The sequence below is a fragment of the Camelus ferus genome, chromosome 7 (assembly GCF_009834535.1).
Source record: "Camelus ferus isolate YT-003-E chromosome 7, BCGSAC_Cfer_1.0, whole genome shotgun sequence".
NCBI lineage: Eukaryota > Metazoa > Chordata > Mammalia > Artiodactyla > Camelidae > Camelus > Camelus ferus.
In genome coordinates, this window is record NC_045702.1 from 51,457,292 (window position 1) to 51,485,129 (window position 27,838).

Consider the following 27,838-nt stretch of genomic DNA (forward strand, 5'->3'; position numbering starts at 1 on the left):
TATTTATGAGCCAGGCACTAAACTAGATGTTTTCAGCAACATTATCTAACATGATCCTTACAATAGCCCATGTTATTTCTTTTATCCCTTATATACCTAAGAGGAAACTGAGGCTCAGAGAAGTTAAACAACTTTCTCAAGGTAACGGAGCAAAGATTCAAACCCAAGTCTGCCTGACTCTCAGATCAAAAGTTGGCATATAGTTCATCATAATGTGGTTCATTAACTTGGAGGAACTTCTATATAAACAATCCAGAAAACATTAACTTGAATGTATTTTCAAGTAATGGAAAATATTGGTAGTTTGAGCAATAGAAAATATTGACTAATGGAAAATATTCCATAAATTAATTTTTTCTAGTATTCCAGCGATAACTAAAAAGCATGTTTAAAATGCACCCAAAAATATTTGGCATGAAATGAAAAAAATAGAACTATAATAATCTCCAAATATATACATATATGGCAAAGTACTAACATCTTCTGGAATGTATATACATATAGATATGTATAATTACCCTATTTTAAGCAATGAAACAGAGACACAGAGAGGTTGAGTAACTTGTTCAAGGTTACACAGCTAGTATATAGTGGAATTGAGGTCTGGTCCAGCTCCAGTAGTCCTTGCTGGGAACCACTGCACTTAACTCCATTCAGGGTAGGAAGCTGAGCTATCAGTCAGGCTCATTCCCAAACTCAGCCTGAGTCCTTTTAACCCTGAACATGCCACTTCATGCCCTTTCAACATGCTCTAGAGTCCCATTTCTACAGGTTCATAAAGGTGAACTGTTATATGGTTGATAAGGCTTATGATAGTCATTCCAAGAGTATTTCTTTTACATTAGAGGACTGTGATCAATGATTCTCTTAACTGTTGACTTTCAGGTCAGTTTGAATACATATTGTGGTCTGAGAAGACTTCTCAGTGTCCCTCAAATTATGTTGCATAATAACTTCCTAAGATACCAGTTTGCAAAATCAGTTTTAGGAACTATGCTCACTAAACCCAAATAATGCCAACAATGTAAAGAATGACTTCAAAACATTTCTATTATTGTGAAACAAGACCACAGAACTCTAGACTTGGAAGAGAATTTCAGAATTATATACATGAGATGGTGCAGGTAAGGAAAATGACTTCTGGTTAAAGGTTTAGATTGTATACACATATCTAACTTTTCCCATTCAAAAATTTAACTAAAATGACAATAAAAGAATTATTTAAAAAGACATGTATTTATAAGGACAGGGAGAACAGAAAATTAGACAATAGCAAAATAGTTTTGAAAGCTGGAAAGCATATGGTCTAAGTGGTAATAGAATTAACAGAAATAAGAAAGCCAAATTCTAAGCCAGAAAACAATCTTATATTTATACCACAACATTCTAAAAAGGCTCAACGACTTGAAGTGAGGGTAAAGAGGAAGGGATTAAATGAGCACTATTGAAAGCTTTCTAAGACGCAATTCTATTTCTCAGGAATGTTCCCAGTAAAACCACGTGGCAACCGGACCTCTCCTACCACCTGGCTGGGATAAAAGACAGAGTTCCTGGACAAGCAGACACTAGACAGAGGTAAAGATAGAGGTTCTCACTAAAAACTGGAAAATTAAGGGAATGTATATACATGGAATGCTGAGAGTTCCCAGCCCTCTTTCCCTAGCTTGGCTCTCAGAAAGCTGGTAGCCAGGTCTTTATAGTATAATCTTATTATACATAAAGGTCATGTAATAATAACATTTAAAGGGGGAAAACAAAGCCCTTGTTAATTAAAACATAAAAGTAGATTTCAAATATAATAGGAGATTTGGAAGAGAATGTTGAAGAAATCTTCCAGAAAGTAGAACAAAATGACAAAAGAATAGGAAATAAGAGAGAAAATAAGAGAAAATTAGAGGAGCAGTTCAGTAGTTCAACATTTGCATAGGGGTTCCAGAAAGAGAGAATAATGAATACGGAAGAAAAAGAAATCAGCAACATACTTCAAGAAAAATTCCCCAAACTGCAGGATATGAGTTTCTAGATTGAAAATTTCCCAAGCTCGGCCCAAAGGAAAACAGACCCACACCAAGGCATATCACTGTAAAATGTCAGAACACTGTCCTCCAGACAGAAAACATGTGCACGCACACACACACAAGCCACACTCAAGAATCAGGAACCAGTACTGAGAATGCCTCCACACTCCTCAGTAGCTGCACTGAAAACTGGAGGACAGTGGAGTGACGCCTTATGTCCAACCTAGAATTCTATCAGCCAAACGAGCCAACGCAAGTGGTACAAATACGAGCACTGAATAAAGACAACTGCAGGTATGCAGAGTCTTAAAAAATAATATTACCACATGGAATCCCTTCTCAGGAAGCCACTGGGGAACATACCTGAGAAAAATGAAAGACACACAATACAAGAAACGAGAGAGGCCAAGGCAATCCCCAGAATGGTGATGAAGGGTGGTTACAGTTGTGCACGCTGGCACACAGGAAGAGTGGCACAAGTCAGAAGGTTCTGGGCAGACTTTTGCAAGAAAATGAAGGTAACTGAATGAATACATTGAACAGATTTGGTCAACTGACAAGAGAGTTTGGGTTGAATAAATGACAGTTTGCTAGGGCTGCATAACAAATACCACAGACTGGGTGGCTTAAACAATAGAAACTTATTTCCTCACGTCTCTGGAGGCTAGAAGTCCAAGACCAAGGTGTTGACAAGACTGGTTCCATTTTGAGGCCTCTCTCCCTGGCGAGCATATAACCGTCTTCTGGTGTCTTAACGTGATTTTCTTTCTGTGGTCTCTCTCTCCCATCCTCATCTCCTCTTCTTATGAGGACACCAGTCATACTGGATTAAGGCCCACCCTAATGACCCCATTTTAACTTCATTGTCCCTGTGAAGGCCCTGTCTCTAAATACAGTCCCATTCTGAGGTACTGGGGGCTAGGGCTTCAACATATGGATTTCAGTAAGTAAACGCTTCAGCCCATTAACAAAAAGTTACTTAAAAAAATCAAACAAGTATAAAATCCAGGGAAGTAGAGGAAATACAACAAAGGGAAAACAAGTAGAGCTTAATAAATGGTTTAGTTCTGAAGAGCATGAATTGTCGTAATAACAGAACCAGTGAATGCTGGTTTAACAAAAATTACGATAGAGCCATATCAGGGGAACAGGAAATGGAAAGTATGCATGTGTATGGGAAGCTTGGAAATAGGGGCGGGAAAGACAGAGAATTAAGTCCTCATCCTAGTGGAAACTCGACAGCAATTGTCTAACAGAGAAAAGTCAAGAAGCAGCAGCAATACCAGCATGTGACTTTGAGATATGCTAATAAACAACAAAAGAGTATTTAAAAGAACTGGAAGTTGTTGCATCTGGGGTCTGACAAATGAGGGCAGAGTGTGGGGAAGTGCTGCTAACTTACAGAATTAGCTAATTCTTTGAACCACTATAGCAGGCATACACACAGCTCTGCTGAAAATTATTTTTGAAAAAGAGTAGGCCCTTGATATTCATTCTGTGCTTACTGTGGGTGAGTTTCTTTGATCAGTACTTCACATAGGCCATCTCATTTCTTCATCATGACAACCTTTGAAGTACTTATGAAGAATAAATACCCCATACATTACATAAGAAGAAACAGAACTCTAGACAGATTATGTGATTTGCTAAATATTATCAGCTGATTAGTGACAGGATTATAACTATACCTGACCTCTCAGTTCAACATCCACTTATAAAACAGCTATTCTGTTCCAGACTCTGCCAGGAATTATTTATGAAGATATTGGTGCTATTCTTTGGACTTTCATCTTTCTAAACATTATCTAATGAAATATAGGACACACTAGTCATTACTTTTTAGCCACCCAGCATTAAGTCCTCTTCCCTGCAATTAAAGGAATTCTTCATCTAATGATCCTGGGTGGGAAACAGAACCTACTCCCCACTGGGCAAGATATTTGCTTTTTCAGACTTTCTGGAAGGTAGGGTGTGGACACAAGACTAGGCTAAGCTTATCAGATGCATCCACTCTTAACTTCAAATCAAGAACTAGTACTGCAAAGAAGTGGAGACAGTTTAGTGTCAGTTCTGGTGGTGGCAGAGGGGCAGACAGCAACATTCGTTTTCTACAGCAGTGGCAGTGGTGGCAGTGGTGACGGTGGAAGTGTCCAGGGGCTGGTACTGGTGGCAAGGAAAGCAGCAGCACAGGCTGGGCTTCTGCTGCTGATTGGCAAGTCAACAGTGTATGTGGAAACCAGTCTGTGATGTGGTTTTGACCATGGCTTCTTTGATCCTGAGAATTTTCCAGACTTGACTCTTAAGCTACCTGATATTTACACAGTATCATTTCAATATATTATTTTCCTGCTTAACTCAGCCAAAGCACACTCCTGCTAAGTGAACTTCTGATTGCCTTAACTAGCACCTCTGCAAAGAAAGGTTCAACTTGGCAGACCTGGCTATGATGTTAAATAAACAGAAGGTGACATTTTTGAATGAACAAAAAAGTATCAAACTAAGCAAAATATTATTAATGTGCTCTCCTCAAACTTATAGTTTATAATCACTTACATGTCATTTGTGATTCACTGACAAAATGGAAACATTATATGTGTGAGAAAGTATCAGGATTTAAATTTACTCATTTTTCCATTCAACAAATACTTGTTGAGCAGCTGCTATGTGCCAGCATTGTGCTAAATTCAGGGGGTACAGCTGTGAATAAAATAGACAAAAATCCCTTTTTTATTCTAATGGGGAAAGAGAAAACAAACAATACATACAATAAGTAAGTTACATATTATGGTATCAGCTGACAAGTGCTATGGGAAAAAATAAAGCATGGAGACTGTAAGTGGCCAGCAGGGAGATGTGTTGTATTTTAAATGGGCTGGTCAGGGTAGGCTTCCAAAGGAGGTAATATCTGAACAAATTCTTGATGAAGGGGAGGGAGTGGGCCACTAGGGTATCTAGTAGGAAGAGCACTGGGGACTGGACAGTGCTTAGGTCCAGAGACAACGTGGTGCCTGTTGCTGCTGGATCAGAGTGAATTATGGAGAGAAGGTGGGTAATAATGCCAGAGAGGTAACCAGGAGGGCTACTTGTGCAGGGCCTTGTAGGTGACTCTAAGAGCTCAGCTGAAAATAACGGGGCCGTTGGAAGTTTTGTTCAGAGGAGTGATATGTTTTGACTGAGGTTTCCATAGATCACTTTGTTTACTGTCTTGAGTAATTCTCAGTTGTGTATGTGTGTGTGAGGGAGTGGAGGTGGAGTTGTTCCCCCGGGAGCATTTGACAATGTCTAGAAATATTTTTCATTGTTAATTCTGGGGAAATATCTCCTGGCATGTAGTGGGTAGAGGCCGTGGATGCTGTGAAACATCCCAAAATGCACAGGACAGCCCCACGATCAAGAATTACTTAGTTCAAAAAGTCAATAGTACCAAGTACCTGGGGGAAAAGACCCTAGGAACTAAATGACATTTGAAGTACTGAAAAATTATATAATTATGTGTTATTTAAAAGAGCATATTATTTCATGTTTGAATGTTGAAATCACAATATTCTCTACATTTACATAAAACTCTAAGTATTAGTTGGGGAGAATTTTAATAATATACACTGAATTACATAGGAGAAAAAAAGAAGGAAAAATTTCAATATATTCCCAGGATTCCTAAGTTCGTTTTTATGGTGTTCCTGTTCAATAAATGAAAACAATGCATTCATTTGTATCTTAGATTAAAATATGTACAACACTTGGAAATAAAATATACACTTTAAAAATATTCAGAAATAACTGTTATACAGTATAAACAGGCTTTCATTCTTATATTTTCCCCTCTTTATTCCATCTTCTTGAGGTTTTCATATACGCTTTTTCCCAAAAATAAATTACATTTCTTGGTTAAATCATCTTAAATCATAACTAGATATACAGTGCACATATCTGTGAATTTCACAACCATGCAGCAAAGTCTTATTTAGGTTATTTATGTTGATTTACTTTTTTGAGGAGGTTTTAAGTATTTGACAAAGTATAATTCTTTCAACAAAGTTGACACAAGGGATTAATTATTACCCTGAGGTGAGAGAAACACATAAAGACCCAAATTATATGGAATGCGTGCTAGTTCATTTTATATTTTAATAGCTCTTATGCCCTACCACAGAGTTTGTGCTGCTCTAAATCGTTTTCTGGAGAAAGCATGGTATGTTTAAAAGAGTGTGTGTGCCTACAGCCAGCATAGTACTCAACAGTGAAAAACTCAAAAGCTTCCCACTAAAATTTGGGACAAAACAAGGCTGCCCACTATCACCACTCTTACTCAACATAGTCTTGGAAGTCCTAGCCACAGCAATCAGGCAAGAGAGAGAAATAAAAAGGATCCAAATTGGAAAAGAAGAGGTAAAAGTGTCACTATATGCAGATGACATGATACTATATATAGAAAACCCTAAAAGGTCCACACAAAAACTACTAGAAATAATCGAAGAATTCAGCAAAGTAGCAGGTTACAAGATTAACATTCAAAAATCAGTTGTATTTCTTCACACTAATGATGAATCAACAGAAAAAAAAAAGTAAAGAAACAATCTCCTTTAAAATAGCACCCAAAGTAATAAAATACCTCAGAGTAAATCTAACCAAGGAGGTGAAAGACTTATACATGGAAAACTATAAAACACTGATGAAGGAAATTAAAGAAGACTTAAAAAAATGGAAAGATATCCCATGCTCCTGGATTGGAAGAATCAATATTGTTAAAATGGTCATACTGCCCAAAGCAATCTACAGATTTCATGCAATCCCTATCAAATTACCCAGGACATATTTCACAGAACCAGAACAAATCATAATAAAATTTATATGGATCCACAAAAGACCTAGAATTGCCAAAGCATTACTGAAGAAAAAGACAGAGGCTGGAGGAATAACTCTCTCAGACTTCAGACAATACTATAGAGCTACAGTCATCAAGACAGCATGGCATTGGTACAAAAACAGACATATGGACCAATGGAACAGAATAGAGAGCCCAGAAATGAACCTACAAACTTTTGGTCAACTAATCTTCGACAAAGGAGGCAAGAATATACAATGGAATAAAGACAGTCTCTTCAGCAAATGGTGTAGGGAAAACTGGACAGCAGCATGTAAAGCAATGAAGCTAGAACACTCCCTTACACCATACACAAAAATAAACTCAAAATGGATCAAAGACTTAAACATAAGACAAGATACAATAAACCTCCTAGAAGAAAATAAAGGCAAAACATTATCTGACATACATCTCAAAAATGTTCTCCTAGAACAGTCTACCCAAGCAATAGAAATAAAAGCAAGAATAAACAAATGGGACCTAATGAAAATTACAAGTTTCTGCACAGCAAAGGAAACCATAAGTAAAACAAAAAGACAACCTATGGAATGGGAGAAAATTTTTGCAAATGAAACTCACAAAGGCTTGATCTCCAGAATATATAAGCAACTCATACGACTTAATAAGAAAAAAAACAAACAACACAATCCAAAAATGGGAAGAAGACGTAAACAAGCAATTCTCCAAGGAAGAAATACAAATGATCAATAGGCACATGAAAAAATGCTCAATATCACTAATTATCAGAGAAATACAAATCAAAACTATGATGAGGTATCACCTCACACCAGTCAGAATGGCCATCATTCAAAAGTCCACAAATGACAAATGCTCGAGTGGCTGTGGAGAAAAGGGTACCCTCCTACACTGCTGGTGGGAATGCAGTTTGGTGCAGCCACTGTGGAAAACAGTATGCAGATTCCTCAAAAGACTGGGAATAGACTTACCATATGACCCAGGAATCCCACTCCTGGGCATATATCCAGAAGGAACCCTACTTCAGAATGACACCTGCACCCCAATGTTCATAGCAGCACTATTTAAAATAGCCAAGACATGGAAACAGCCTAAATGTCCATCAATAGCTGACTGGATAAAGAAGATTTGGTATATTTATACAATGGAATACTATTCAGCCATAAAAACCAACAACATAACGCCATTTGCAGCAACATGGATGCTCCTGGAGAATGTCATTCTAAGTGAAGTAAGCCAGAAAGAGAAAGAAAAATACCATACGAGATCGCTCATATGCAGAATCTAAAAAAAAAAAAAAAAAAAGAAATACAAAACAGAAACAGACTCATAGACATAGAATACAAACTTGTGGTTGCCTGGGGGACGGTGGGTGGGAAGGGACTGGGATTTAAAAATGTAGAATAGATAAACAAGATTGTACTGTGTAGCACAGGGAAATATATACAGGATCTTATAGCTGCTCACAGCGAAAGAGAATGTGACAATGAACGTATGTATGTTCATGTGTAACTGAAAAATTGTGCTCTACATTGGAATTTGACACAACATTGTAAAATGACTATAACTCAATAAAAAAAGTTTATATATATAAAAAAGTGTGTGTGTATGTATTATGTGTATATAGGTATACATACATATATATATATAATCTCCAAACATGATTGACCAACTAAGATTCCATGACACAAAGCATATTGTAAAGCTACCTAAAAAAGGTACTGCCATTCAAAGAGTTCTTTACAAATATTTAAAACAGCACATTAAAAATAATTATTTCAAAATTCAAATAGTGATTTGCTAATTTTGTATAACAAAAGTCCTTCCTAAAATATATAAATTTGTGCTATTTACCCGAATCTCAATATGTACTGAATTTTGGGAGAAGGGAAACAGTAACATATCTTAATAGCATAGAAAAATGAGCCCACAATCTTTCTTAAAGTGATCTTGCTTCTTTTGGTGTGGAAAATGTTACATAAATAAGCATTTCAATTAATTTTTAGATCACAAAGTTTTATAAACAATGATTTTGCCAGAGGAGGTATTTTTATTTAATTTGTAAAATCTGTAACTACTCAGTTTTTTCTACATGCCAGAAACTCAGATTCCATTTTGGACAGTTGCTTGGTGAGGCATTATATACAGGCTTTTCATCAAACACTCTAATCTGAGACAAATGAAATATACCAAAGTACTGCTAGTTCTTCCAGAAATAAAAGGCTACTAACATTGTGGCACCAACATTATGAGCTCATTTTTAAATAATTGTAAAAGAAAATTTTTGAGGTAATGAGTCAAAACACCAATAGATCAAATACATACATACCATTTGAAATTTTAGTGTAAAATGCAAATCACTTAGATCACACGACTTTGCAGACCCCACACTCAGGAAAGCTGGAAAAGATGAACTGTGACCTAAAATTCCCCGAGATAGGCTTGCTAGAAGATGAGACAAGGCAAGGAGTCTTTAGAAAGCTTCAGTTAATATGCACCAAAGAGCAGCTGCCTCCCACTATTTACATCAGCAGAGATTAGAAAAAGATGACCCAGAAAGAGAGGCGACACAGAACTAGTGAATATCTATGCAATATGAGGAGAAAACAAGCCCTCAGAGAGAATGATGAAGGAGGCAGGGTTGCCCGAGCAAACCTAGGAAAGCCAGGGCATCGCAGGTCCTTAGAAACAACTTGTATTTATTTAATTTGCTCGTCCAGAGTCAGACCAGAAGCTCCAGTTTTATCATCCTCTAGTTTACCATCCTCTAGATAATAACAGGGAGAAGTGTGCATGCTTGTAGCATGCTAGACTCCAAACACACCAAACTATGTCCATTCATTGTCTCCCTAAACCATTGCTCTCTCTCACTCCATGCCAGGCAGTTTGCAACTACCATGCCCTCACCAGGAGCACAGCCACTCCCTCTGCCCTTCCTTTTTTTTTAACACTAGAGTAAATATCATCACATTTATTGTTGTATTCTATCAGTAGCCTAATGCAAGTACAGAATAAACCATATTAAGATAGGATGCTTTTGGTTTCAAGTAACTTCTGAGCTCAACTCAAACTGCCACATAAATTAGAACATTTATTATCTCACACATCAAGGAGTCCAGAGGTTGTGAGAGCTTCAGTCTTAGTATCTCAATGATTCTCTGAACTCTGCTTTTCTTGAAATGTTGTTTATGTCCGCAAGTTGGTAGGATGATTCCTGGCTTACTAGCCAGGCAAGAAAACATCCAGAGGGAACAAGGGATCTCTCTTCTAGCACTCTCTTTTGGAAATAAGAACACCCATCACAGAAGTTTCCCAGTAGATGTCTCCAATGTCTCTATTATCACAGTTGGATTATGTGCGCATTCACTGATCACTCACAAGGAGGATGGGACTATCCTGATTGGTTTACACAATTCAGAATCCACCCCTTGAAAATGGGAATGGGGCCATCTACCTGAGTAAAATGGAGAAGTATGTACGAAAACTAAACCCAGATTCTGCTGTACAGGCAAAAGAAGAGAATGGGCAATGAGTGGACAACAAATAATCATCAGTACATACACCTCAACAAAGTTATTGATTGAATATATGAACAGACAAAGTGACCGTGATTTTGAAAAGAATATAGTTTGTGGAACATAAATAACCAAACACAAGAAGAGAAATTAGCCCCCTGTTGCATCCCTTCCCCATCAACCCAAAACAAAAACAAAAACATAAAACAAAACAAAAACAAAAAACAAAACAAAAAATAGTTGACAGAGAATGCAATCCCTAAGCTATGTGAAATTTCAATGACTGATTGGAAGCGGGACAGTGTCCACTACACGAAAGCCAAAACAATTACAAATCCCTAATTATACTTCTCCCTTTAGACATATTGCCAACATTTGTACATGTTCTTTCCTTCAAAACTGAACATTAAACAGCACCAGGAACACACGTGAAAAACAAAGATTAGTCACTGTACCATTCTTGATGAGTTCCATCTTTTCCTAACCAGAGGTCATACACTGACCAGGATAATTTTTGGCAAAAAGTTTAAAAGAGTTTTGAACTAGCATGCCCTTAAGGAGTGTGTGCACTTTCCATTTCAGTTGTTAGCTGCCCAGGCCTCGAAGACATTTGTGTTTATTCTCCTAGAAATTATTTCAAGCTTATGAAACGTATGCTTGCACTTAATACTAGAAACACCTTCATTTTCTGTTTTCCACTTAGCTGGTTTAAAAGAAGACTAAAAATGCAATATAGTATGGAAATACTTTCATAAACGTGGCTGCTTAAGGATACAGTGCTGTGAGTTGGACTATTGCTTGACAAGCAAACTACTACTGAAAACTCTTATTATTGTTTTTAATCAGCTGGTGTTTTGAAAGTTTAAATTCAAAATGCCAAGTTTGGATCATAGACTTATAATGAACAAAATACAAGCTGTTGGAAAGTCAAATTTTAGAAAGCTGGAAATGACTGACGAGCTAACCATAGTGATTGTTTCAGTTTGAATTTTAGTTCAGTGCTGCTCTTTGGCGTGGAGAGTGCTTGGAGCTCCACTCAGGCTCCCACAATGGAGGAGGCAGTGGGAGGGTTTAGTGTCAACTAAACCCTAGCCTCTAAGAGAAGCTTAAAGGGCAACACTCAGTGACCTTGAGGAGTGTTCCCTGCAGTTGGGGACATGGTGGCTTAATGCCTGGCACTTCCTGAAGAATCATGAAGAATCAACCCATCTGACAGCAGAACAAAGGTGTGTGAGTCCTGGGAGGAGCATGCAGGACCACTGGAAGAATGTTGATCTAGGGCACTTCATAAGGGATCCTGCCCAGACGGGCAGTTTGCCAAGTCCAGGAAACACTCAGTTTTAAGCACCACTGGAATACAAGGTGGAGGGAGGTCAGGAGTGGCCATCAGAGGAACTAGAGTTGGAGAAACTTAGCAGAGGACTTCTTAATTTCTCATTAAGAGAAAAAAAGCAACTTTGGACATGTTAGTACCAGAGGGTGTAAATCAATAAGAACTTTGTTTTTCCTTTGCCTTTCCTCTGCCTCTCCTCTGCCTCCACAGCTCCCCACTCCATACCAACCCTGGAGAAGGCTGAGGTGGAGGTGAGAGGGAAGGAAAAACAACCAACCACACTTTCCTCACCAGTAAAGAAGAAAGGTGGCCATCTGCAGGCAGCCCTGGCTGTCTGTGTAAGGGAGGGGAGGCAGAGGGATGTCCCATTTAGGAATGAAGTTGGAAAGTTGATTAATGTTTTCACCTCCCCATTCTGATTTCTGGTGAGACGATAACTATGACTCAACATGGACTGTAAGCTTTTGAATTACATAAGAGTGGTAAGAAAAGTCACGAGACTGCCCACATTTCCTTCCAGGAGCCTGGGAAGGAACAGCCTCCACTGAGTTCCAGTCTGATAATGACTCACAAATCATGCTATTCAACATGTATATCAAGTTTCTTACCTAAAGTAAGACTAGGAGTATAAAATATTAAAACTGTTAATGATTAGCTCTATTAAAAGCACGAAATTAAGATAGAATTTTAAGTATAAAGCCATACTACCTTGTTATGATGCAGCCATAAGTATTTTAATTTTTTAAACCTAGAAAGATCAGTGACCTCTGTCAGTTCCCTGGAAAGGAAAACAAAAAGTGAACATTAGCAACAATTCATTCATTCATTCGTTCACAGGTGAAGTGGCTTACACAGCATGAATTTCGAGGAACTGAAAAGAGCTTCCTCTGTTCTTTCAAAACTGTTGGCACACTTAACGTGCTAACTTCCTAAATTCCATCTTCAAAACTTCACTCACTTGAGCTAAGATTTCGACAGCCAGTTAAAGCAGATACTAAAAGGAGAGAGATTTATCACATTAGTAGCAATGTGTACGTCATAATGACTGAATTTATTGGAACCTCAATTAGAAAAAGATTTTACTGAAGAGAGGGCAGAGGAAAAAGGTGAATGCAGAAGATGTCAGACTTACAGATGAACGTGAGAAATAATGTCTGCAGGGAACTTACTTGGGGGTTGTCCAGATCTTGCCCAAACTAGATTTAAGACATGGCAATTTCATCCAGAGACAGAGACTGGGTAAAGCGTTTTGTTCTTTTTATTGTTTACTAAGTATCGGGTCAAAATATTAGCCAACCTTCTTGAACTGTGCAGGACTCTAGCTGTCCAAGTGGTCCTCAGTCTTGCTGATGCAATGCACTCAGCAAGGGAACAGGCACGAGGTGTGGAGGGGGAATTGCAGCAAAGAGCACACAGACTCAGCAGAGAGATGACCCTTTGACTGCTGTGAGATGGAGTCTTTATTTCTCAGGGCAGAAACTGTGAGCCCAGTGGGATATACATACATATATGTCACATATATGTCTGTGTATATCAAACATAGAGCACACTCATCACCTGAATCAGTAGATCTGGGCTTAGAGAGTGGTAATTTTTCTACTGCTTTCACTCTTTTTACACTTATTAGCTGGTATTCTGCAAAGAAGATCTGCCCCTTCCCTTTCTTCCTCTCATTCCCTCTCTTCTCCATCCTCCTCAGATTTGTAGAGTTTTTTCTCAATCTTTCCTTACTCTTTTTTTTTTTTTTAATTCTCAAATTATCCCAAACAAAAGACTTTCAGGCAGATCATCTTGTCCATTTGACATGCACCATTAATCTTGAGTACTTTCTTAGCACAACAAAATATTCCAGGCTCCTTCAAAGCAACTTGTAATAGATTTACACATACACAATGCAGTCTCTCCATTCACTGTTGATGTGTCGCTTATTTCTGGGAAGAAGCATTGGACCCTGACACACAAACTGTTGCATTGGGCAATAATGAGAGTATGTTAGCTTCATCTCTTCCCATGAAAAAATAAAGCAATCATTATATGGTAGCAGAGAAGTTCAAGCCGCACTTAGAGTATTTCTCCAAGGATTCCCAGGAAAGTTACTTTAATAGGTTAATGTTTTAAAATATCAAGTGTCAAATGACTGTCATTAGTTTTCTTGTACTTGTACTTGTAATTTTCTTGTATTTTAATAGTACTGATGCTGAATTTTCAGCTACTAGTTAATTTAATAAAGTGACTCACTTTTAAAGGGAATTTATAAAGTCAGAAGGGTTGATTCTGTATATGCACTTGTTCTAAATCAATAATGGGCTGTTACATTTTAAGGCCAGTGGAAGACAATGATAGGAAATTGTACTACTAATGATGGCAGTGACTCCTGCTGACATGTCAACATTGTTGTTATAGTATATTTGCTCCATGATTTCTCAAGGAAAACATTAGTAAGATGCTTTTCATTTTCCAAGGGCAACGGAGACTTAGGCAAATAATCCACTCTACCCAATTTACTGGTATCTGAACTGTGAAACATTTTTTACACCTAGATGGATTAAATGATAACAGTATTCTTAGGATATAAAATGTATTGTCCTTTAGTTGAGAAGACCGCTAATTATCCACTGTCAGAAGATCAATATTTCTAATTTTTTTCTAGTGTTTTCAAGCTTTTATTACTGTTATCTACTTATCCCAGTGATCAATAGTGTACAGTTGTTAAAATCATGGAAGGCTTAGAGAGGCAATCTTTTGACAACATAAAATACCTATTGTAAAACTAACTGATCTATAGAAAGTTTCAAAGCATGACCTTAAGTTTGTCAGAATACCTACCATACTTGTTCCATTCTAAAATATGTATTTTTAAGAAGCTTAAATTGGTCAGCTATTTATAGCAAGAGATTCAGGGCTATTACAAAGATACGTATTATTCTCTGTACTAGTAAACTAGAAATATTAATACGTAACAAAAGAAATACGTTTGTTAATAAAGGATTTCCTCAGATCACCAGAGATAAAGTGATTAACTACATCGATAAAGTAGAACATTTTCTCTAAAGAGTAGCTGAGTTCCAAATATTACACATGAGTAGAAATATGTTAAGTCTATTTAAAAACAATACATGTAATTTTAAATGATTAAGAAGTACGAAGAAGGAAAGAGAAGAGTAGGAATAGGGTCGCTGTCATGAAAATGCTAACGGTGGCTGCCCAGGTGTTGCTTTTTGGCTAGTAAAGCCTGGGCTGTCAGTGTCCAGTCCCATCCGTAACTTCCTGTTCCTCTTCCACCGGGGCTCTACCTCAGGCACAGCTCTGCAGAACCCACTCTACTGTCTGCCACCCTGGGGAGCTGGAGTGGGATCAGAGGAAGTTGATATGTAAGGAGAGATTTTCCTACTTACCAGTAAAATTAGGATAAAGGTTGTCAGTAGGAGTTACAGTGTAATGGGGGTTATTTTATACTACAGTGGTATTATGAGTCATTATTCTTTAATAATAGTAATAATATTAATTGTACTAATGCTAACTGAGTGTTTACTGTGTACCAGGTCCTTCTCTACCTTCTTCTAACTCACCTAATCTTTACCACAACCCTGTGAAGCAGGTCGTATTATTATATGCAGGCAATAGGCAGATAAAATACAAGATATCCAGTTATATATGAATTTCAGAGAAACAGCAAATGTCCCAATGTGTAGTGGGACATACTTATACTAAAAAAAAAGTTATATTCATTTGTTTCTCTGAAATTCACATGTAACTGGATGCTGTGTATTTTTATTGGCTAAACCTGACAACCCTAAAAGGGAGGTTTATGACATGCCCAAGATCACCCAGATGGAAGAGACAGAGCTGGGATTCAAACTCAACCAGACTCCATAGTCTTTTGTTTTTGTCCAGTTCAATATCTTGTTTCTCCAATAGAGACCGTGGACACTAACAAGCATCTAAAGTAATTACAGTATGTGCTACTTGCCTATCCACAGAGGAGGGGAAAAAGTGTAAGGAACATCTGAATCTATGGAATATTACTGAATGATGTTCTTCCATTTCTTACATAAAGTACACTTACTTTTGAGAAAGAAACAGCTCAAAGACATCAGCATCCCTCTTGTGGCCACATATCTTTAGCTGATCTTCAACTGCCTGATAACATATAATTAATCTGTCAAGCCACATTCCATTGAGCAAAAATACTGAGACATTTGCAGTCAATAACAATAACGTCTACAAGGAGATCAAAAGAAAGGTGAATATGGAGGTAACTACTCTACATTGATAAATTCCAACACTGCAATTATACATTACTTAATCATTTTCGTGGTTGAATTTCATTACCCTTCATCCTGGGCACAGATGTGCAAAATAATTTTTAATCAAGAGAAAAAAATATGTATGTGTACATGTACACCAAAAACAAGTTTTTGATTCTCTATAAGGAAGAGTAATTTAGCCTTTAAATATTTGTAAACATTCCTTCCAACACGAGGAATTGATATTTGGTAGGTTTTCATATTCACAGAAGACATTCACGGTTGGAGGTGTAGGGGGTAGAACATAATATACATTATCATACAGGGGGTGGCACCCTCCCTGTAAGTTCTCAATAAATGTTGTCAGACAAATGAATGGATGAGTGAATAAACATCTTTCTTTTTCTCTGCAAAGGAATAGCGTCTTTGTTTTTCAAGAGTTACTAACATACTTGCACCATGGGAATTTGGGGTGGAGAAGAAGCAATTTTTATCCCCAAGGGATTTGTTTTGAAAATATATATCCAACAACAGCTTTTTAGGTGCTTTGCTTTTTCTTCTTAAGGTCCTTTACTAAATCACAAACTAGCATTTATAGGCCACCTGGCCTAAGATGTTACGTAAAAATTAAAGCTCATCTATAATTTGTCAATGGAGGAGTAAAGCTAACAAGACACAACAAAAGTGGGAAGTATAATCACTGCGCTTCTGGATTCTGACAAACACTGTACTTATCAGAGTCAAAACAATCACCAAATTTCAGCTGGGATTTGTTGTGGGTGGTGAGGTTGGAATGTCAGTGATTTATGAAGTTTTGACAATGATTTTGTTATTTAGAGGAGGACTTTAAGAAGAGTTAGATTTAATGGGATGAACAAATATCTAAAGAAGTGAGGAAGACAGATATCCCAAGGATGGAGAGCAGCTGCTAATTTATATCCCAAACTTCGTTATCCTATTTTACAAGCTGAATCTTGCAGAATTTATTGACTCAAGTGTAGGCATTTCCATCAGGGTCTTCTGTGACCCTGATAAGCAAGATGAATCAGGGCTTGGAAAAACCCATTCGATCAGTCTTAGGTATTCACATCTAAATATTTTAACATCTAAACTATCCGCTTCTACTATACACAGTCAATCTCAACTTTGCCAAAGTGTTAGGAATGCTAAAGTCCAGCCAAAGTAGAATTAAAAATTTGCAGCTATCTATTAAAATTACAAACTTGCTTTTAACTGATCCTACAATTCCACACCTAGCACTCAGAAATACACCAGTACATACACACACATGCAAAATGAGACTATCATTGCTTATTTCATACATACATTGTCTGTAGTGGCGAAATAAGCCCATTAATTGGAATATGGGTTAAATGAAGATGTAACTTCACAATAGAACACTGTGCAGTAGCTTAAAAATATAGAGATGATTATCTAGACCTACAAAGAGATCCAAAACACATTTCTAAGTAAAAATGTCATTGGCAGCATAATATGCATAAGTATAACGATGTTTTTGTCACCGGTGACATCTATACGCACACAAAATGCACACACTCCAAATTCTTAATAAAAGTTATCACTTGAGATCATGAGGGACTGTCACTTTCTAAGTAATCCATTTTTAATAATGTATGAATATTTAAGATAAGCACAGATTAATTAGGTAAACAGAAAGGACACATTTTGAAAATTTTAGCCATGATTGAATAAATATTTTTAGGGGATTTAAAGCAAATTTTGAAAAAGAAGAAGTTAAAAGGGAAATTGAAACTATTATTGTAATACATAAATCACTGATGTAATTATTTATTTACACAGCTTTTTATCATGGTGTTTTCTTCCAACCAAAAATTTCATACAGATCTGGCAACAAGAAAGTGTCAAAGTGCTAAAGAACACAAAAACTTGCCAAGAAGTTTCAAGTTTCAGTGAATCTGTGGTGGAGCAGTTCCAGTTCCCAATCAACACACAACTTCACCAGCAGCATATTCCTTTCATCTAAAGAAGCACAAGAATTCTTTCTCTGAACTATTGTTTTTATTGTAGTAAAATATACATAATATAGGATGTACTGTTTTAACTGTACAGTTCTGTGGCATTAAGTACATTCACATTGTTGTGCAGTCATCACCACCATCCATTTTCAAAAGTTTTTGATCTTCCTCAAATGAAACTCTGTACCCATTAAACACTAACTCCTCATTTCCCCCTCTCCCCAGCTCCTGACAACCACCCTTCTATTATCTGTCTCTATACTAACTACTCTAAGTTCTACATATAAATGGAATCATACGGTATTTGTCCTTTTGTGACTGGCTTATTTCACTTAGCATAATGTCTTCAAGAATCATCTGTGTTGTAGTGTGTGTCTGGATTTCCTTCCTTTTTAAGGCTAAATAATATTCCACTGTATGTGTATACCACATTTTGGTTTTCCCTTTAAACATCAATGGCCACTCAGGTTGCTTCCATTTTTTGGCTTTTGTGAATAATGCTGCTGTGAACGTGGTTGTACAGTTAATTCACAACGTTGTGTTTCTAGTGTACAGCAAAGTGATTCAGTTATGCATATATATATATATATATTCCTTTTTATATTCTTCTCTAGTTTATTACAAGATACTGAATATAGTTCCTGTGCTATACGGTAGGACCTTGTTGTTTATCTGCTTTATATATAGTAGTTTTAAAGTAGGTCCAAAACAGATCTTTCAGTCATTTATTGAACCACAAACTACTTAGTCTTAGTTCAGGCTGTGACTGGCTAGGTCTGTGACTGGCTAGTAACTGCAGGAATACATCAGGTAAGCTGCTTACTCTCTATGAGCAAACTTTTAGCAAGAGAAGGAAGGACACACAATGCTGCAAAAGAAGGCTGCAAGTGTTAAGGGTGATGAGAACAGGAAAACGAGCTCTGGTGAATTCAGAGGAAGAAGAAAATATTGTCAGCCCTGGGAACTGGGAAGATTTTAGGACAGGACTGACAGTTGGGCTGGGCCTGAAAAGGTGAGGAGAAATTAGACATAGATATTGATGGATGGGTGTTTTAGTCAGAGGGGAGTAAGTATACAAAAGAGAAAAAGTAGGGGAAGAAAGTGTGAGGCAGTAGGTCTGTACAGCCTTTGGCTGCAGTAAAAGGCACCCAGGAGGCAATTGTAAGGAATAAATTAAGAAAGGTGGATTGGGGTTATACTATTTGTGCTAATTTTGAAATTTAGGCTCAGAAGTATACCCTTAGTACTCGAAAAAACTTTTATAGGTCCTAAGAACTAACTTAAAATCACATATTTTATGTAATCTGTAATTAAAATTTAATTAAATTTCATATGATATACATGGAAATAGATAAGAAATACATTTATTAACTGCATGGTAAAATCAGTCTAAGAAAGTCCAGCAAAGTTCTGATTTTTTTCCCATGACAACTACATCAATGCTTTTAAGCAATATCCAATATCAGTTATTTGAAAATCACTTTTCTTTCTTCTCCTTGGGTGCTCTTGCTCTGCTGGACTTTAAAAGAATGGGCTTAATAACTATTGGGCAATTCAGCACTGAACTCATTTCTGGGACAACAGAGAAATATTACAGGATTTTCTATGCAGAGAAAAGATGTGAAAAGGTAGGCCTCAGGAAGATGACTCTAGCAGCACCACGTATGATGGCCTGGGGTGCACACAGAACTGCAGACAGGAAGCAAGGCTGCCTCTGGAAAATTAAGTCAAGAGCTGATGAGCCTCCCCCAGGACAGTAAGTAGCAAGTGAGAATGAGCAGTGAGCAGATATGACATAGGACAGAGAGATAATTGATGGGAACTTGCGAGTAACTGGAGGCAGGGAATAAGGGCAAGGGAAGCAACCTGCGATGATGAGAACGTGATGACATGATGATGAGAAACGTGACTGGGAGGGAAGGTGACTGCAGCTGAGAAATGCTCAAGTTGACACGGCTGGAACATACAGGTCAATGTGTCCACCAGAAAGCTGCAAGTGGGAGAGTGGATCTCATCAGCTGGCAGGGTGAGGATGACTAAACAGCCTGAAAGTCAGCAAAGAGAGAGCGGGGCCCAGGTAAGGTCATTGTCAAGTGTCTACATTTAGAAAGAAGCGGAGGGAAACATTCTGGGTAAGGAGGGATTGCTATAAAGTGAGGAGAAGAAACAAAAAGACAGTGGGAACTAGGAGAGCAGATTTCAAGAAGGTACAATTTGAATCTGTAGTGTTGCATAGGGTGGTAGAGGATATCACTCAGAAAAGGTATTCAATTTGGGGAGCAATTTCAGTAACCTGATGAGGGGGGAAAGTTAGATTTCAAATTAACGGGTTGACAAAATAAGAAAATAAAAATCCAACATAGAATTAGAGTTGGGGGTGGGGTGGGTAGGGTATAGCGCAAGTGGTAGTGTGCATGCCCAGCATGCATGAGGTTCTGGGTTCAATCCCCAGTACCTCCTCTAAGAATAAACAAATAAATAAACCTAATTACCTCCCCCAGGAAGGAAGGAAGGAAGAATGAATGAATTAGTGTGGGCAGTTCTAACATAGAAAGAATAAAAGCTTTTTCCACTGCCGATGACTTAGGATCTAGATAAAACAGAAGAGAAAAAAAAGTTTGAAAATTGTGGGATTCTTAAATCCTAGAAGAATGAAATCTGTATCAAAATCTATAGAAGAAAATACCCCCACCTTGACGATTTACATACTATAATGACAGGTAAATTCCTACACCTACATGCAGTACACATGCACCAGTTAGTTAGGACTTAGTGTGAGCAGCTTTCAGTTTATTCCAGAACTCTCGGCCTTGATTAATCATCATAGCCCCAAGCCTTTCTAGAGGAGTGTGAGAACCGCACAACGCTTTGCTAGGTCCTAAGTGGCACAACACAATTCTGACACTTTTTGCCACTCAGGTATTCTATTAGCCATTACCTTAATTGTCCTCAATTCTGCTTGTATTGTCCCCTCAAAGAACTTTTCTTCCTCAATGTGTCGATTTGCACTTTAGGGGAACAATATTTCAGGGCTATGTATATGTATTACATTATATATGTCAAGATTCCAAATACATGGCCTTATTACCAATTGCTAAACTATCATAATTACATATACAGGAGCTATTTAGTGGGAAGAGGTCAACATAAATCTATTAGTGTGGACAGAGGGCAGTCTTCAAACCCTGTGCAGGAAATTACAGACCTCTAGCCCCACGGGAGGGTTTGCCTGGGGTTCGCCATTGCTCGATGCCTCTATCTCGGACCTCTGGGTAGACTCCGGTGGACTGGAGCATCTGGCAGGGCCCTCAAGGACTCAGCCGTCTGGTGAAGGGGGATACGCTTACCGTACGGCTGATTTCCAAGGCAGATTCTGCCGCTCTCGCCAGGCTCATGTGCATCGGGAGACATGGGGCAGATGGTTGGGGTCCAAGGTCATCAGGACGCCGGGGCATCCAGCAGCACCTATGATGAACCTATCTGGCCCCTAGCTCATTGTTCTGACTGTTACCAACAGTTACCACAACCTTGCCAACTAAAAGCCAATCCAAAGCAGGGAAGATTTGAAACCAAACCCTGACTTCTGTGACGTTTGCGCTTGTGCCCTGCAAGACCCGCGGAGTGGTACCGCCAATACACCAGTCTTTCCCCTGCGTGGGCTGCTGCCGACGGTGGATGCCGGAGAGAGGGTGATGAGCTATGCCAGAGACCATGAGTGGGTCAGAGGGACCCAAATGCAGTCACGCAGTAATAATAATTTTATTGATTTGAGATCTGAATATGAGAAAATTTAGATTTCTGAAGAGATGTGTCTGGCGACCACTGGCTGCATGTGGCGGGTAGGGGAGAAGCAGTGCCTTGAAGAGTCCTAGGGGAGCTTAAGGCAAAAGAAAAAAAAATCAATATTGCTGATCCTGTCTTTATTTGAAATTTTGACATTTTGTTCATCATGTGTGTTTTGCATTAATTTCGATTTTCTAAAAAAAAAAGTATTACATTAAGATTTATTTTGCTAAGTTGAGCCACTATTCAGCCAGTCTCTTCCAATCTTGAAGATGATAGACTATCTTATGATCTTATTTATATGGGTTTGGTTCTCTTCTAGCTTGGGAAACTTTGGAGGCAGGATTCTGTCTGTGCCATCACTGTCTTCTGCGAGGACCTAACACACTGCATTCAATAAATGTTGATTCCATTGAATGAGTTGATTTCTTGGCTCCAAATTTGAACTTGAAATCTAGGCATTAAATGTAATTTTTTGAAATGGGTCAAGCTACTTCCATTTAAAAAAAAAATGCTGGTATCAGAACAGAGTATTAAAAAAATGTCTCAGTGAAGAACTCAAACACACTATTTTGGTACTTCTAAAAAGTATTTGAGCATGTTGGAGTTGGTAGGTAAAAGTCCTCCTAGTTATTGTGGAGAGAGTAATCATTTGAGAACTATTATTTAAATGGTTTTTATCCCAAAGATAAGAATCATATGAGAGGAACGGCACACCGAGAAAGGTATAAAATAATTGACTAGCCTCTTGTCTCCCATTTTTGCTGTTAATATGCATTACAGTATTTCAGATATGCTACATGGAAAAATGGAAATGCATACTACTTAGTCAATTTGTACATCACACAAATGTGAGTTTTAGAACCATATGCAAAATACCTTTAGAGAGCATTTTACAGAAGTAAACTACTAACCAGTTAATTTCTACTAAAATCACATTTAAAGATTTTTACTCTTGATAAATTTTAAAAATCTTTTTACCTTACACTGAAGAGGAAAATAAATTTTAAGAAGAACAGCTCTATTCCTAGAAAAGGAACTCCGAAATTCATTTATAATAAGATCTTCATGCGTTCCTTCTTCAAGAAAAATTTACAATTTAATTGATCACAAGGACTAAAATAATGCAAGTTTAAAGTGGAATATGAAAGATGGAGGTTAGTGAAGGCAATTTTTGGATAAAAACTTCTTCCTAGATGTCCTCACATTGGTGGTCAACAAAAAATTGTATCCTCAGCAGAGAGAGCAGAAAGAATTTTTACCCTCACATGGTGGGATTCCAGCCTGAGGAACCCAGTATGAAATTTTAAAAATTCATGTAAAATTTACATTCTCCTTTATAATCAATCTTGTTTTAATATAAAAATAAACTGCATACCCCCTAACTACTCTCAAATCTTTGAGTAATATTTACACCGAATCATGACACCCTGTGTTTATCCTGTGGCTTTCCCTCCCTGGCATGCCGCCATTGCCTGCAGGGTTATGCATACTCCAGTTTGAAAGCTCTATCCTATCGTGTATGTGGATTATGATGAGAAGAGCCTTGTGCTCCAAGTCACGGCATGTGGGATTTAGTCTCAGCTCTGACATTAACTAGTTGTTAGCCACCTTCAAGTCACTTATTGTCTCTGCGCCTCAGTTTCTTCAACGGTAAAATGAAGAAGCTGGACGTTTGGCTTTAAAAATCTATTATTTGATTACACTCTGCTAGACAGGTGGTAGGTATTGTTCAGAGAGTAAAAGATTTTTGTTGAGATGTTGACATGTAATAGTTTTTCAAGAACAATTTTCTAGTGAAAAATGTGAGAAAAAAAGTATGCATGTAATGGCTATCATTAAAGCTACATAATTAGAAAAATTCTTTTCCTAATTTTGTCTTGAACAATTCCAGTCTGGATGTTATTTTTCTAAGTGAGTAAAAAATGTTTATTAAAAATAATAATCATTATCACCAATTTCTACTGGGTCAAGTGAGCATAATATCAGCTGCAATCAAATCATACTCTTACATGTTTTATACTGTATGATGACCAGAGCACTAACATTTTCATTGTTATACCTTTAGGTAAAATAACATACTATTTTAATTGACAGCCAGAGTGTTTTTACTTGTCTGTTTCCAAATTTTGTTTGTTTTCAAATTTTCCAAAATGGAAATTACAATATGGTGTTGGGAATTAACAGAATTTTCTCTGAGTCTTTTATGTTACTGCACATCTTACGAGAACAGGCACTGACTGCCTTTGTTCAGAGCCACTCCGTAAAGCACTGTAAAGGATATTTGTATAATGAACAGCCTTGGAAGAGAGAGGTAGTGTCTATCTCCAGAGCAAAGGGTGGGGGCTTTATTTTGTCTCTGTGCAGCATAATAAAGATAATGTCTCACTCCCTTATAACAAAGATAAGGTCATGCAGGCTTACTGCCCAATATAAAAAAAATTTGGGTTCCCTAAGCTCAGGGTTCCTCTTCTATAGCACAAGCCACTGTATGTGGCTATATCACATAGACTAGGAATTGGGGTTAATTGGTGCAAATGCTGAAACTCTGGCTATGCCATTATTATGAGTAATAAATTGTCCTTAGTCTATGATCCAAAAGTCTCATAGTTTCTGCCAGCTTCTATGAAACTGTGGCTGGCAGCGGGGTGTTTGTTTGTTTTTAATGCAATGTATCCATCTAATGTGTTTTTCAGCTTTTATGTTTCTCCTTACCATCTCATGAAACTTCCATCTTTTACATTCAGCTACTGAATTGTATTTTTGCATCATGTTCCACTGTAATGTATTTTATGGTTTATTTACTCATTACTCTATTGATGGACATTTATGTTGTCCAGTTTTTTGCTATGATAAACAATGCTGTAAAAAAAAAATCTTTGTGCTCTTGGGTTAGTGTTCTATTAGCTGAAATTCCTTGATGGAATTAATGAATCACACATAAGAGTGTCCCTTTCGGAATCCTCCTACACTGCTGGTGGGAATGTAGTTTGGTGCAGCCATTATGGAAAACATTATGGAGATTCCTTAAAAAACTAAAAATAGACTTAGCATATGATCCAGCAATCATACTTCTGCATATATATCTGAAGTGAATTCTAATGCAAAAAGATACATGCTCCCCAATGTTCATAGCAGCACTATATACTATAGCTAAGACATGGAAGCAACCTAAATGCCCATTGACAGATGACTGGATAAAGAAGTTGTGATACATTTATACAACAGAATACTACTCAGCCATAAACAAGAATAAAAAATAATACCATTTGCAGCAACATGGATGGACCTAGAGATCATCACTCTAAGTGAAGCAAGAAAGAGAAAGAAAAATACCATATCATATCACTCATAAGTGGAATCTAAAAAAAAAAATTTAAAAATGACACTGTGAATTCATCTACAAAACAGAAACAGACTTGCAGATACAGTAAATAATCTTATGGTTACCAGGGGAAAGAGGATCAGAAGGGATAAATTTGGAAGTTTGAGATTTACAAATGTTAGCCACTATATAAAAAAACAGATTTAAAAATTTTTTCTTCTGTATAGTACAGGGAACTATGTTCAAGATCTTGTAATAAACTTTAATGGAAAAGAATATGAAAATGAATATATGTATGTATCTGCATGACTGGGACATTGTGCTGTACACCAGAAACTGACATATTGTAACTGACTGTACTTCAATAGGAAAAAAGTGTCCCTTTCTCTGTAGAATGATATGAATCTTGTTGAATCTTACCAATCTAACTAGAGGAAAAAATTATCTCGATGTTTTTATTTGTACTTATTTAGTGAAGTTATATCTTTTCAAACACTTACTGGTCATTTGTATTTTTTCTGTGCATAGTTGTTTCATATTAATTGCTTAATTTTTAATATGCAAATGCAAGTGACTGAAGCTTTAGAGCTAGGTCTGTAAAGAGTTTCCAGATTTCTTAAAGTCATCAATGGGTTGCCTCAAGTCATCTTGTAGCATCCTACAGAGCTGTCTTCCTTTGCTCTCTCTCCCTGGCTTATGTCTGTTGCCCTTCAGACAGTTTCAATAAACTTTTTTTTTCTATCTGCAAAAGTACCCCTTCACTGGTCTCCAGGGTCCATGCCCAGGATACTATCACCTCATGCTCTCATTTTTCGAGTTATCAGAATAGGGGTGGATCCTGAGCTAACAGGGGAAGAATCAGTCTCCTCAACCCCATGGCATGCTTTGTTGTCAGGGTTATGAAGGAATATGACCCACATGTAGTATTTCTTAAACTTTCTCAGGAAAGCAGCCATTTTCACTTCTTTCTTACATGCCATGTTTTCTCTCAAAATTCACACAGTCCCCTAAATACCTCCCTGTGTAGGAATAGGAAGTGGTTCAGGTCTGGAAACATGCTAGACTGGAAAAGCTAGAAACCTCTAGATAGCACCTCAGCTTAAGGGAATAATGTGATCTTTAATTCCAAACCTGAGTTTGCTTTAGTGTGATTTCACATCTTCTCACAAGAACCCCCGTCTAAGCTCTGTCCACTCCCACAAGTAGCTGCCCTTTGACTGTCCCTTGGGCTTAGGCAAGCACATGTCCATCAGGGTTCTAGGTATAGAGTGTGAAAACAATGAAAGGTCAAGAACTCCAGGTGGGTCCATTTAAATTTAAAATTAAATTGAATTTAAATTTAAAATCATCAGAAGACCAAAAAGATACATTTCTTTGATCAAACTCAGTTTTTCCCAGAATTCTTGTTTCTGTCACCATATGTAGTAAAAAGTTGACAAAATTTCCATTCTGAGTGTTGACTTTTAAAAAAAAACATTATCTTCCAGAATGAATACTGTTACCAAGTCAATAACTATTTTCTCATCTTATTACAAGAAAATGTTTTCAGATGTGCTACATATTAACAAAAAACACAATGAGGCAGTGTAAAGCATTATTATTTTGTTAAATTTGAGATGTTATCTTGGGGCTCAGTTTCACCTCTATCAGTGTATAGGTTTCTCTGAGACGCTTTCTAACTCAAGCATCTGAAATTGCTGGAATTTTCCTTTATACTCTCAGAGTCCCACCACTCCTATAGGTGATGGCTGTGGGTAGCTCTTGCAGGCATGGACTACTGAAAACAGGTGAGAGGATAAGTCAAGTGAGTGAGAGAGAACAGAACAAACAGGAGGAGGAGGAGAAAGGGAAGAAAAAGAGAAGAGAAGAGAAGCTACAGAGAGGAGGAGAGGGGACAGAGGAGGGAGAGAATAAGAGGGAAAAGAAACAGAGAAACAGGTAAGAGAGGAAGGAGGGAGGGAAGCAAAGGGAAGGGACATCCTGTGATTAGGAATTATGCTGCCATTTGACCACCTTCATCTTTTGAAAAGAGATGTCCTTTGTTGGGGGCACTGGGTTCATTCCCAGTCCTGCGGCCCAGTGAGGCTGGTAATCATAGCTCTCTAAACACCCAGCATCAAGGGCAGGCACATGATATAAGACAGACTAAGCAGAGTAACTCCTCCTAGATGTTTCAAGTTGGAACTGAGGGGAAAGGAGTCTGTTTCTTGTGGTGAAGCCGTGCAGTACAAGACGTAGAGTTAGTATCACGTGCTGCCTCAATATCTGAAACTGAGAGGACTCAAATGTCCTAACTGACATTCCCCTTCCCGCTCTGCTCCCACCGATAAGGTTCCCTAGTCAAGCAACCCTCCTTCTCAGACCAAGTATAATTGCCACTTATCCCTAGGTAGCAGGTTTCAGTTCCCTGCCAGCCCACAGAATGAGTCAAACAATCCAATCACATCCTTGTGTGGGAACCAAGGCACCACACCCTCTTATTACTACAAAGCCTGCCTTCCACAGCCCCTGGTTGTTCCCTCCCACAGTCGAAACTAACTTTCTGAGAAGCCACTGGGTAAGTATATCTATCCAGTATTATTGAGTATTCCTTTTTCTACTTTATTGACATAAAGAGTCAGTGAGTTAGAATAGGATCTGCATGACCCACCTCCCTGGCTGCAGTTTTTGGGCTGAAGGTGGAGAGTCTAAGCTTATCCATAGTTCACAACCCTAGCCACAATCATGGTCAATCACAAGCCAGGCCAATCAGAATCCTTCCCTAGAAACTTCTCGTTATT

General features: G+C 37.8%; 1 protein-coding gene across 1 annotated transcript in view; it reads right to left on the minus strand.

Annotated features, from left to right (window-relative positions):
• LRRC72 (leucine rich repeat containing 72) overlaps nucleotides 1–22,836 on the minus strand; it is a 37,783-nt gene extending 14,947 nt beyond the window's left edge. Inside the window, 4 exon segments of the mRNA XM_006191633.2 lie at nucleotides 12,415–12,484; nucleotides 15,773–15,846; nucleotides 21,298–21,345; nucleotides 21,348–22,836. Of these exon segments, the coding sequence (XP_006191695.1) occupies nucleotides 12,415–12,484; nucleotides 15,773–15,846; nucleotides 21,298–21,345; nucleotides 21,348–21,389 (234 nt within the window). The 5' untranslated portion in view covers nucleotides 21,390–22,836.
• Between the last annotated feature and the right edge of the window lie 5,002 nt (nucleotides 22,837–27,838).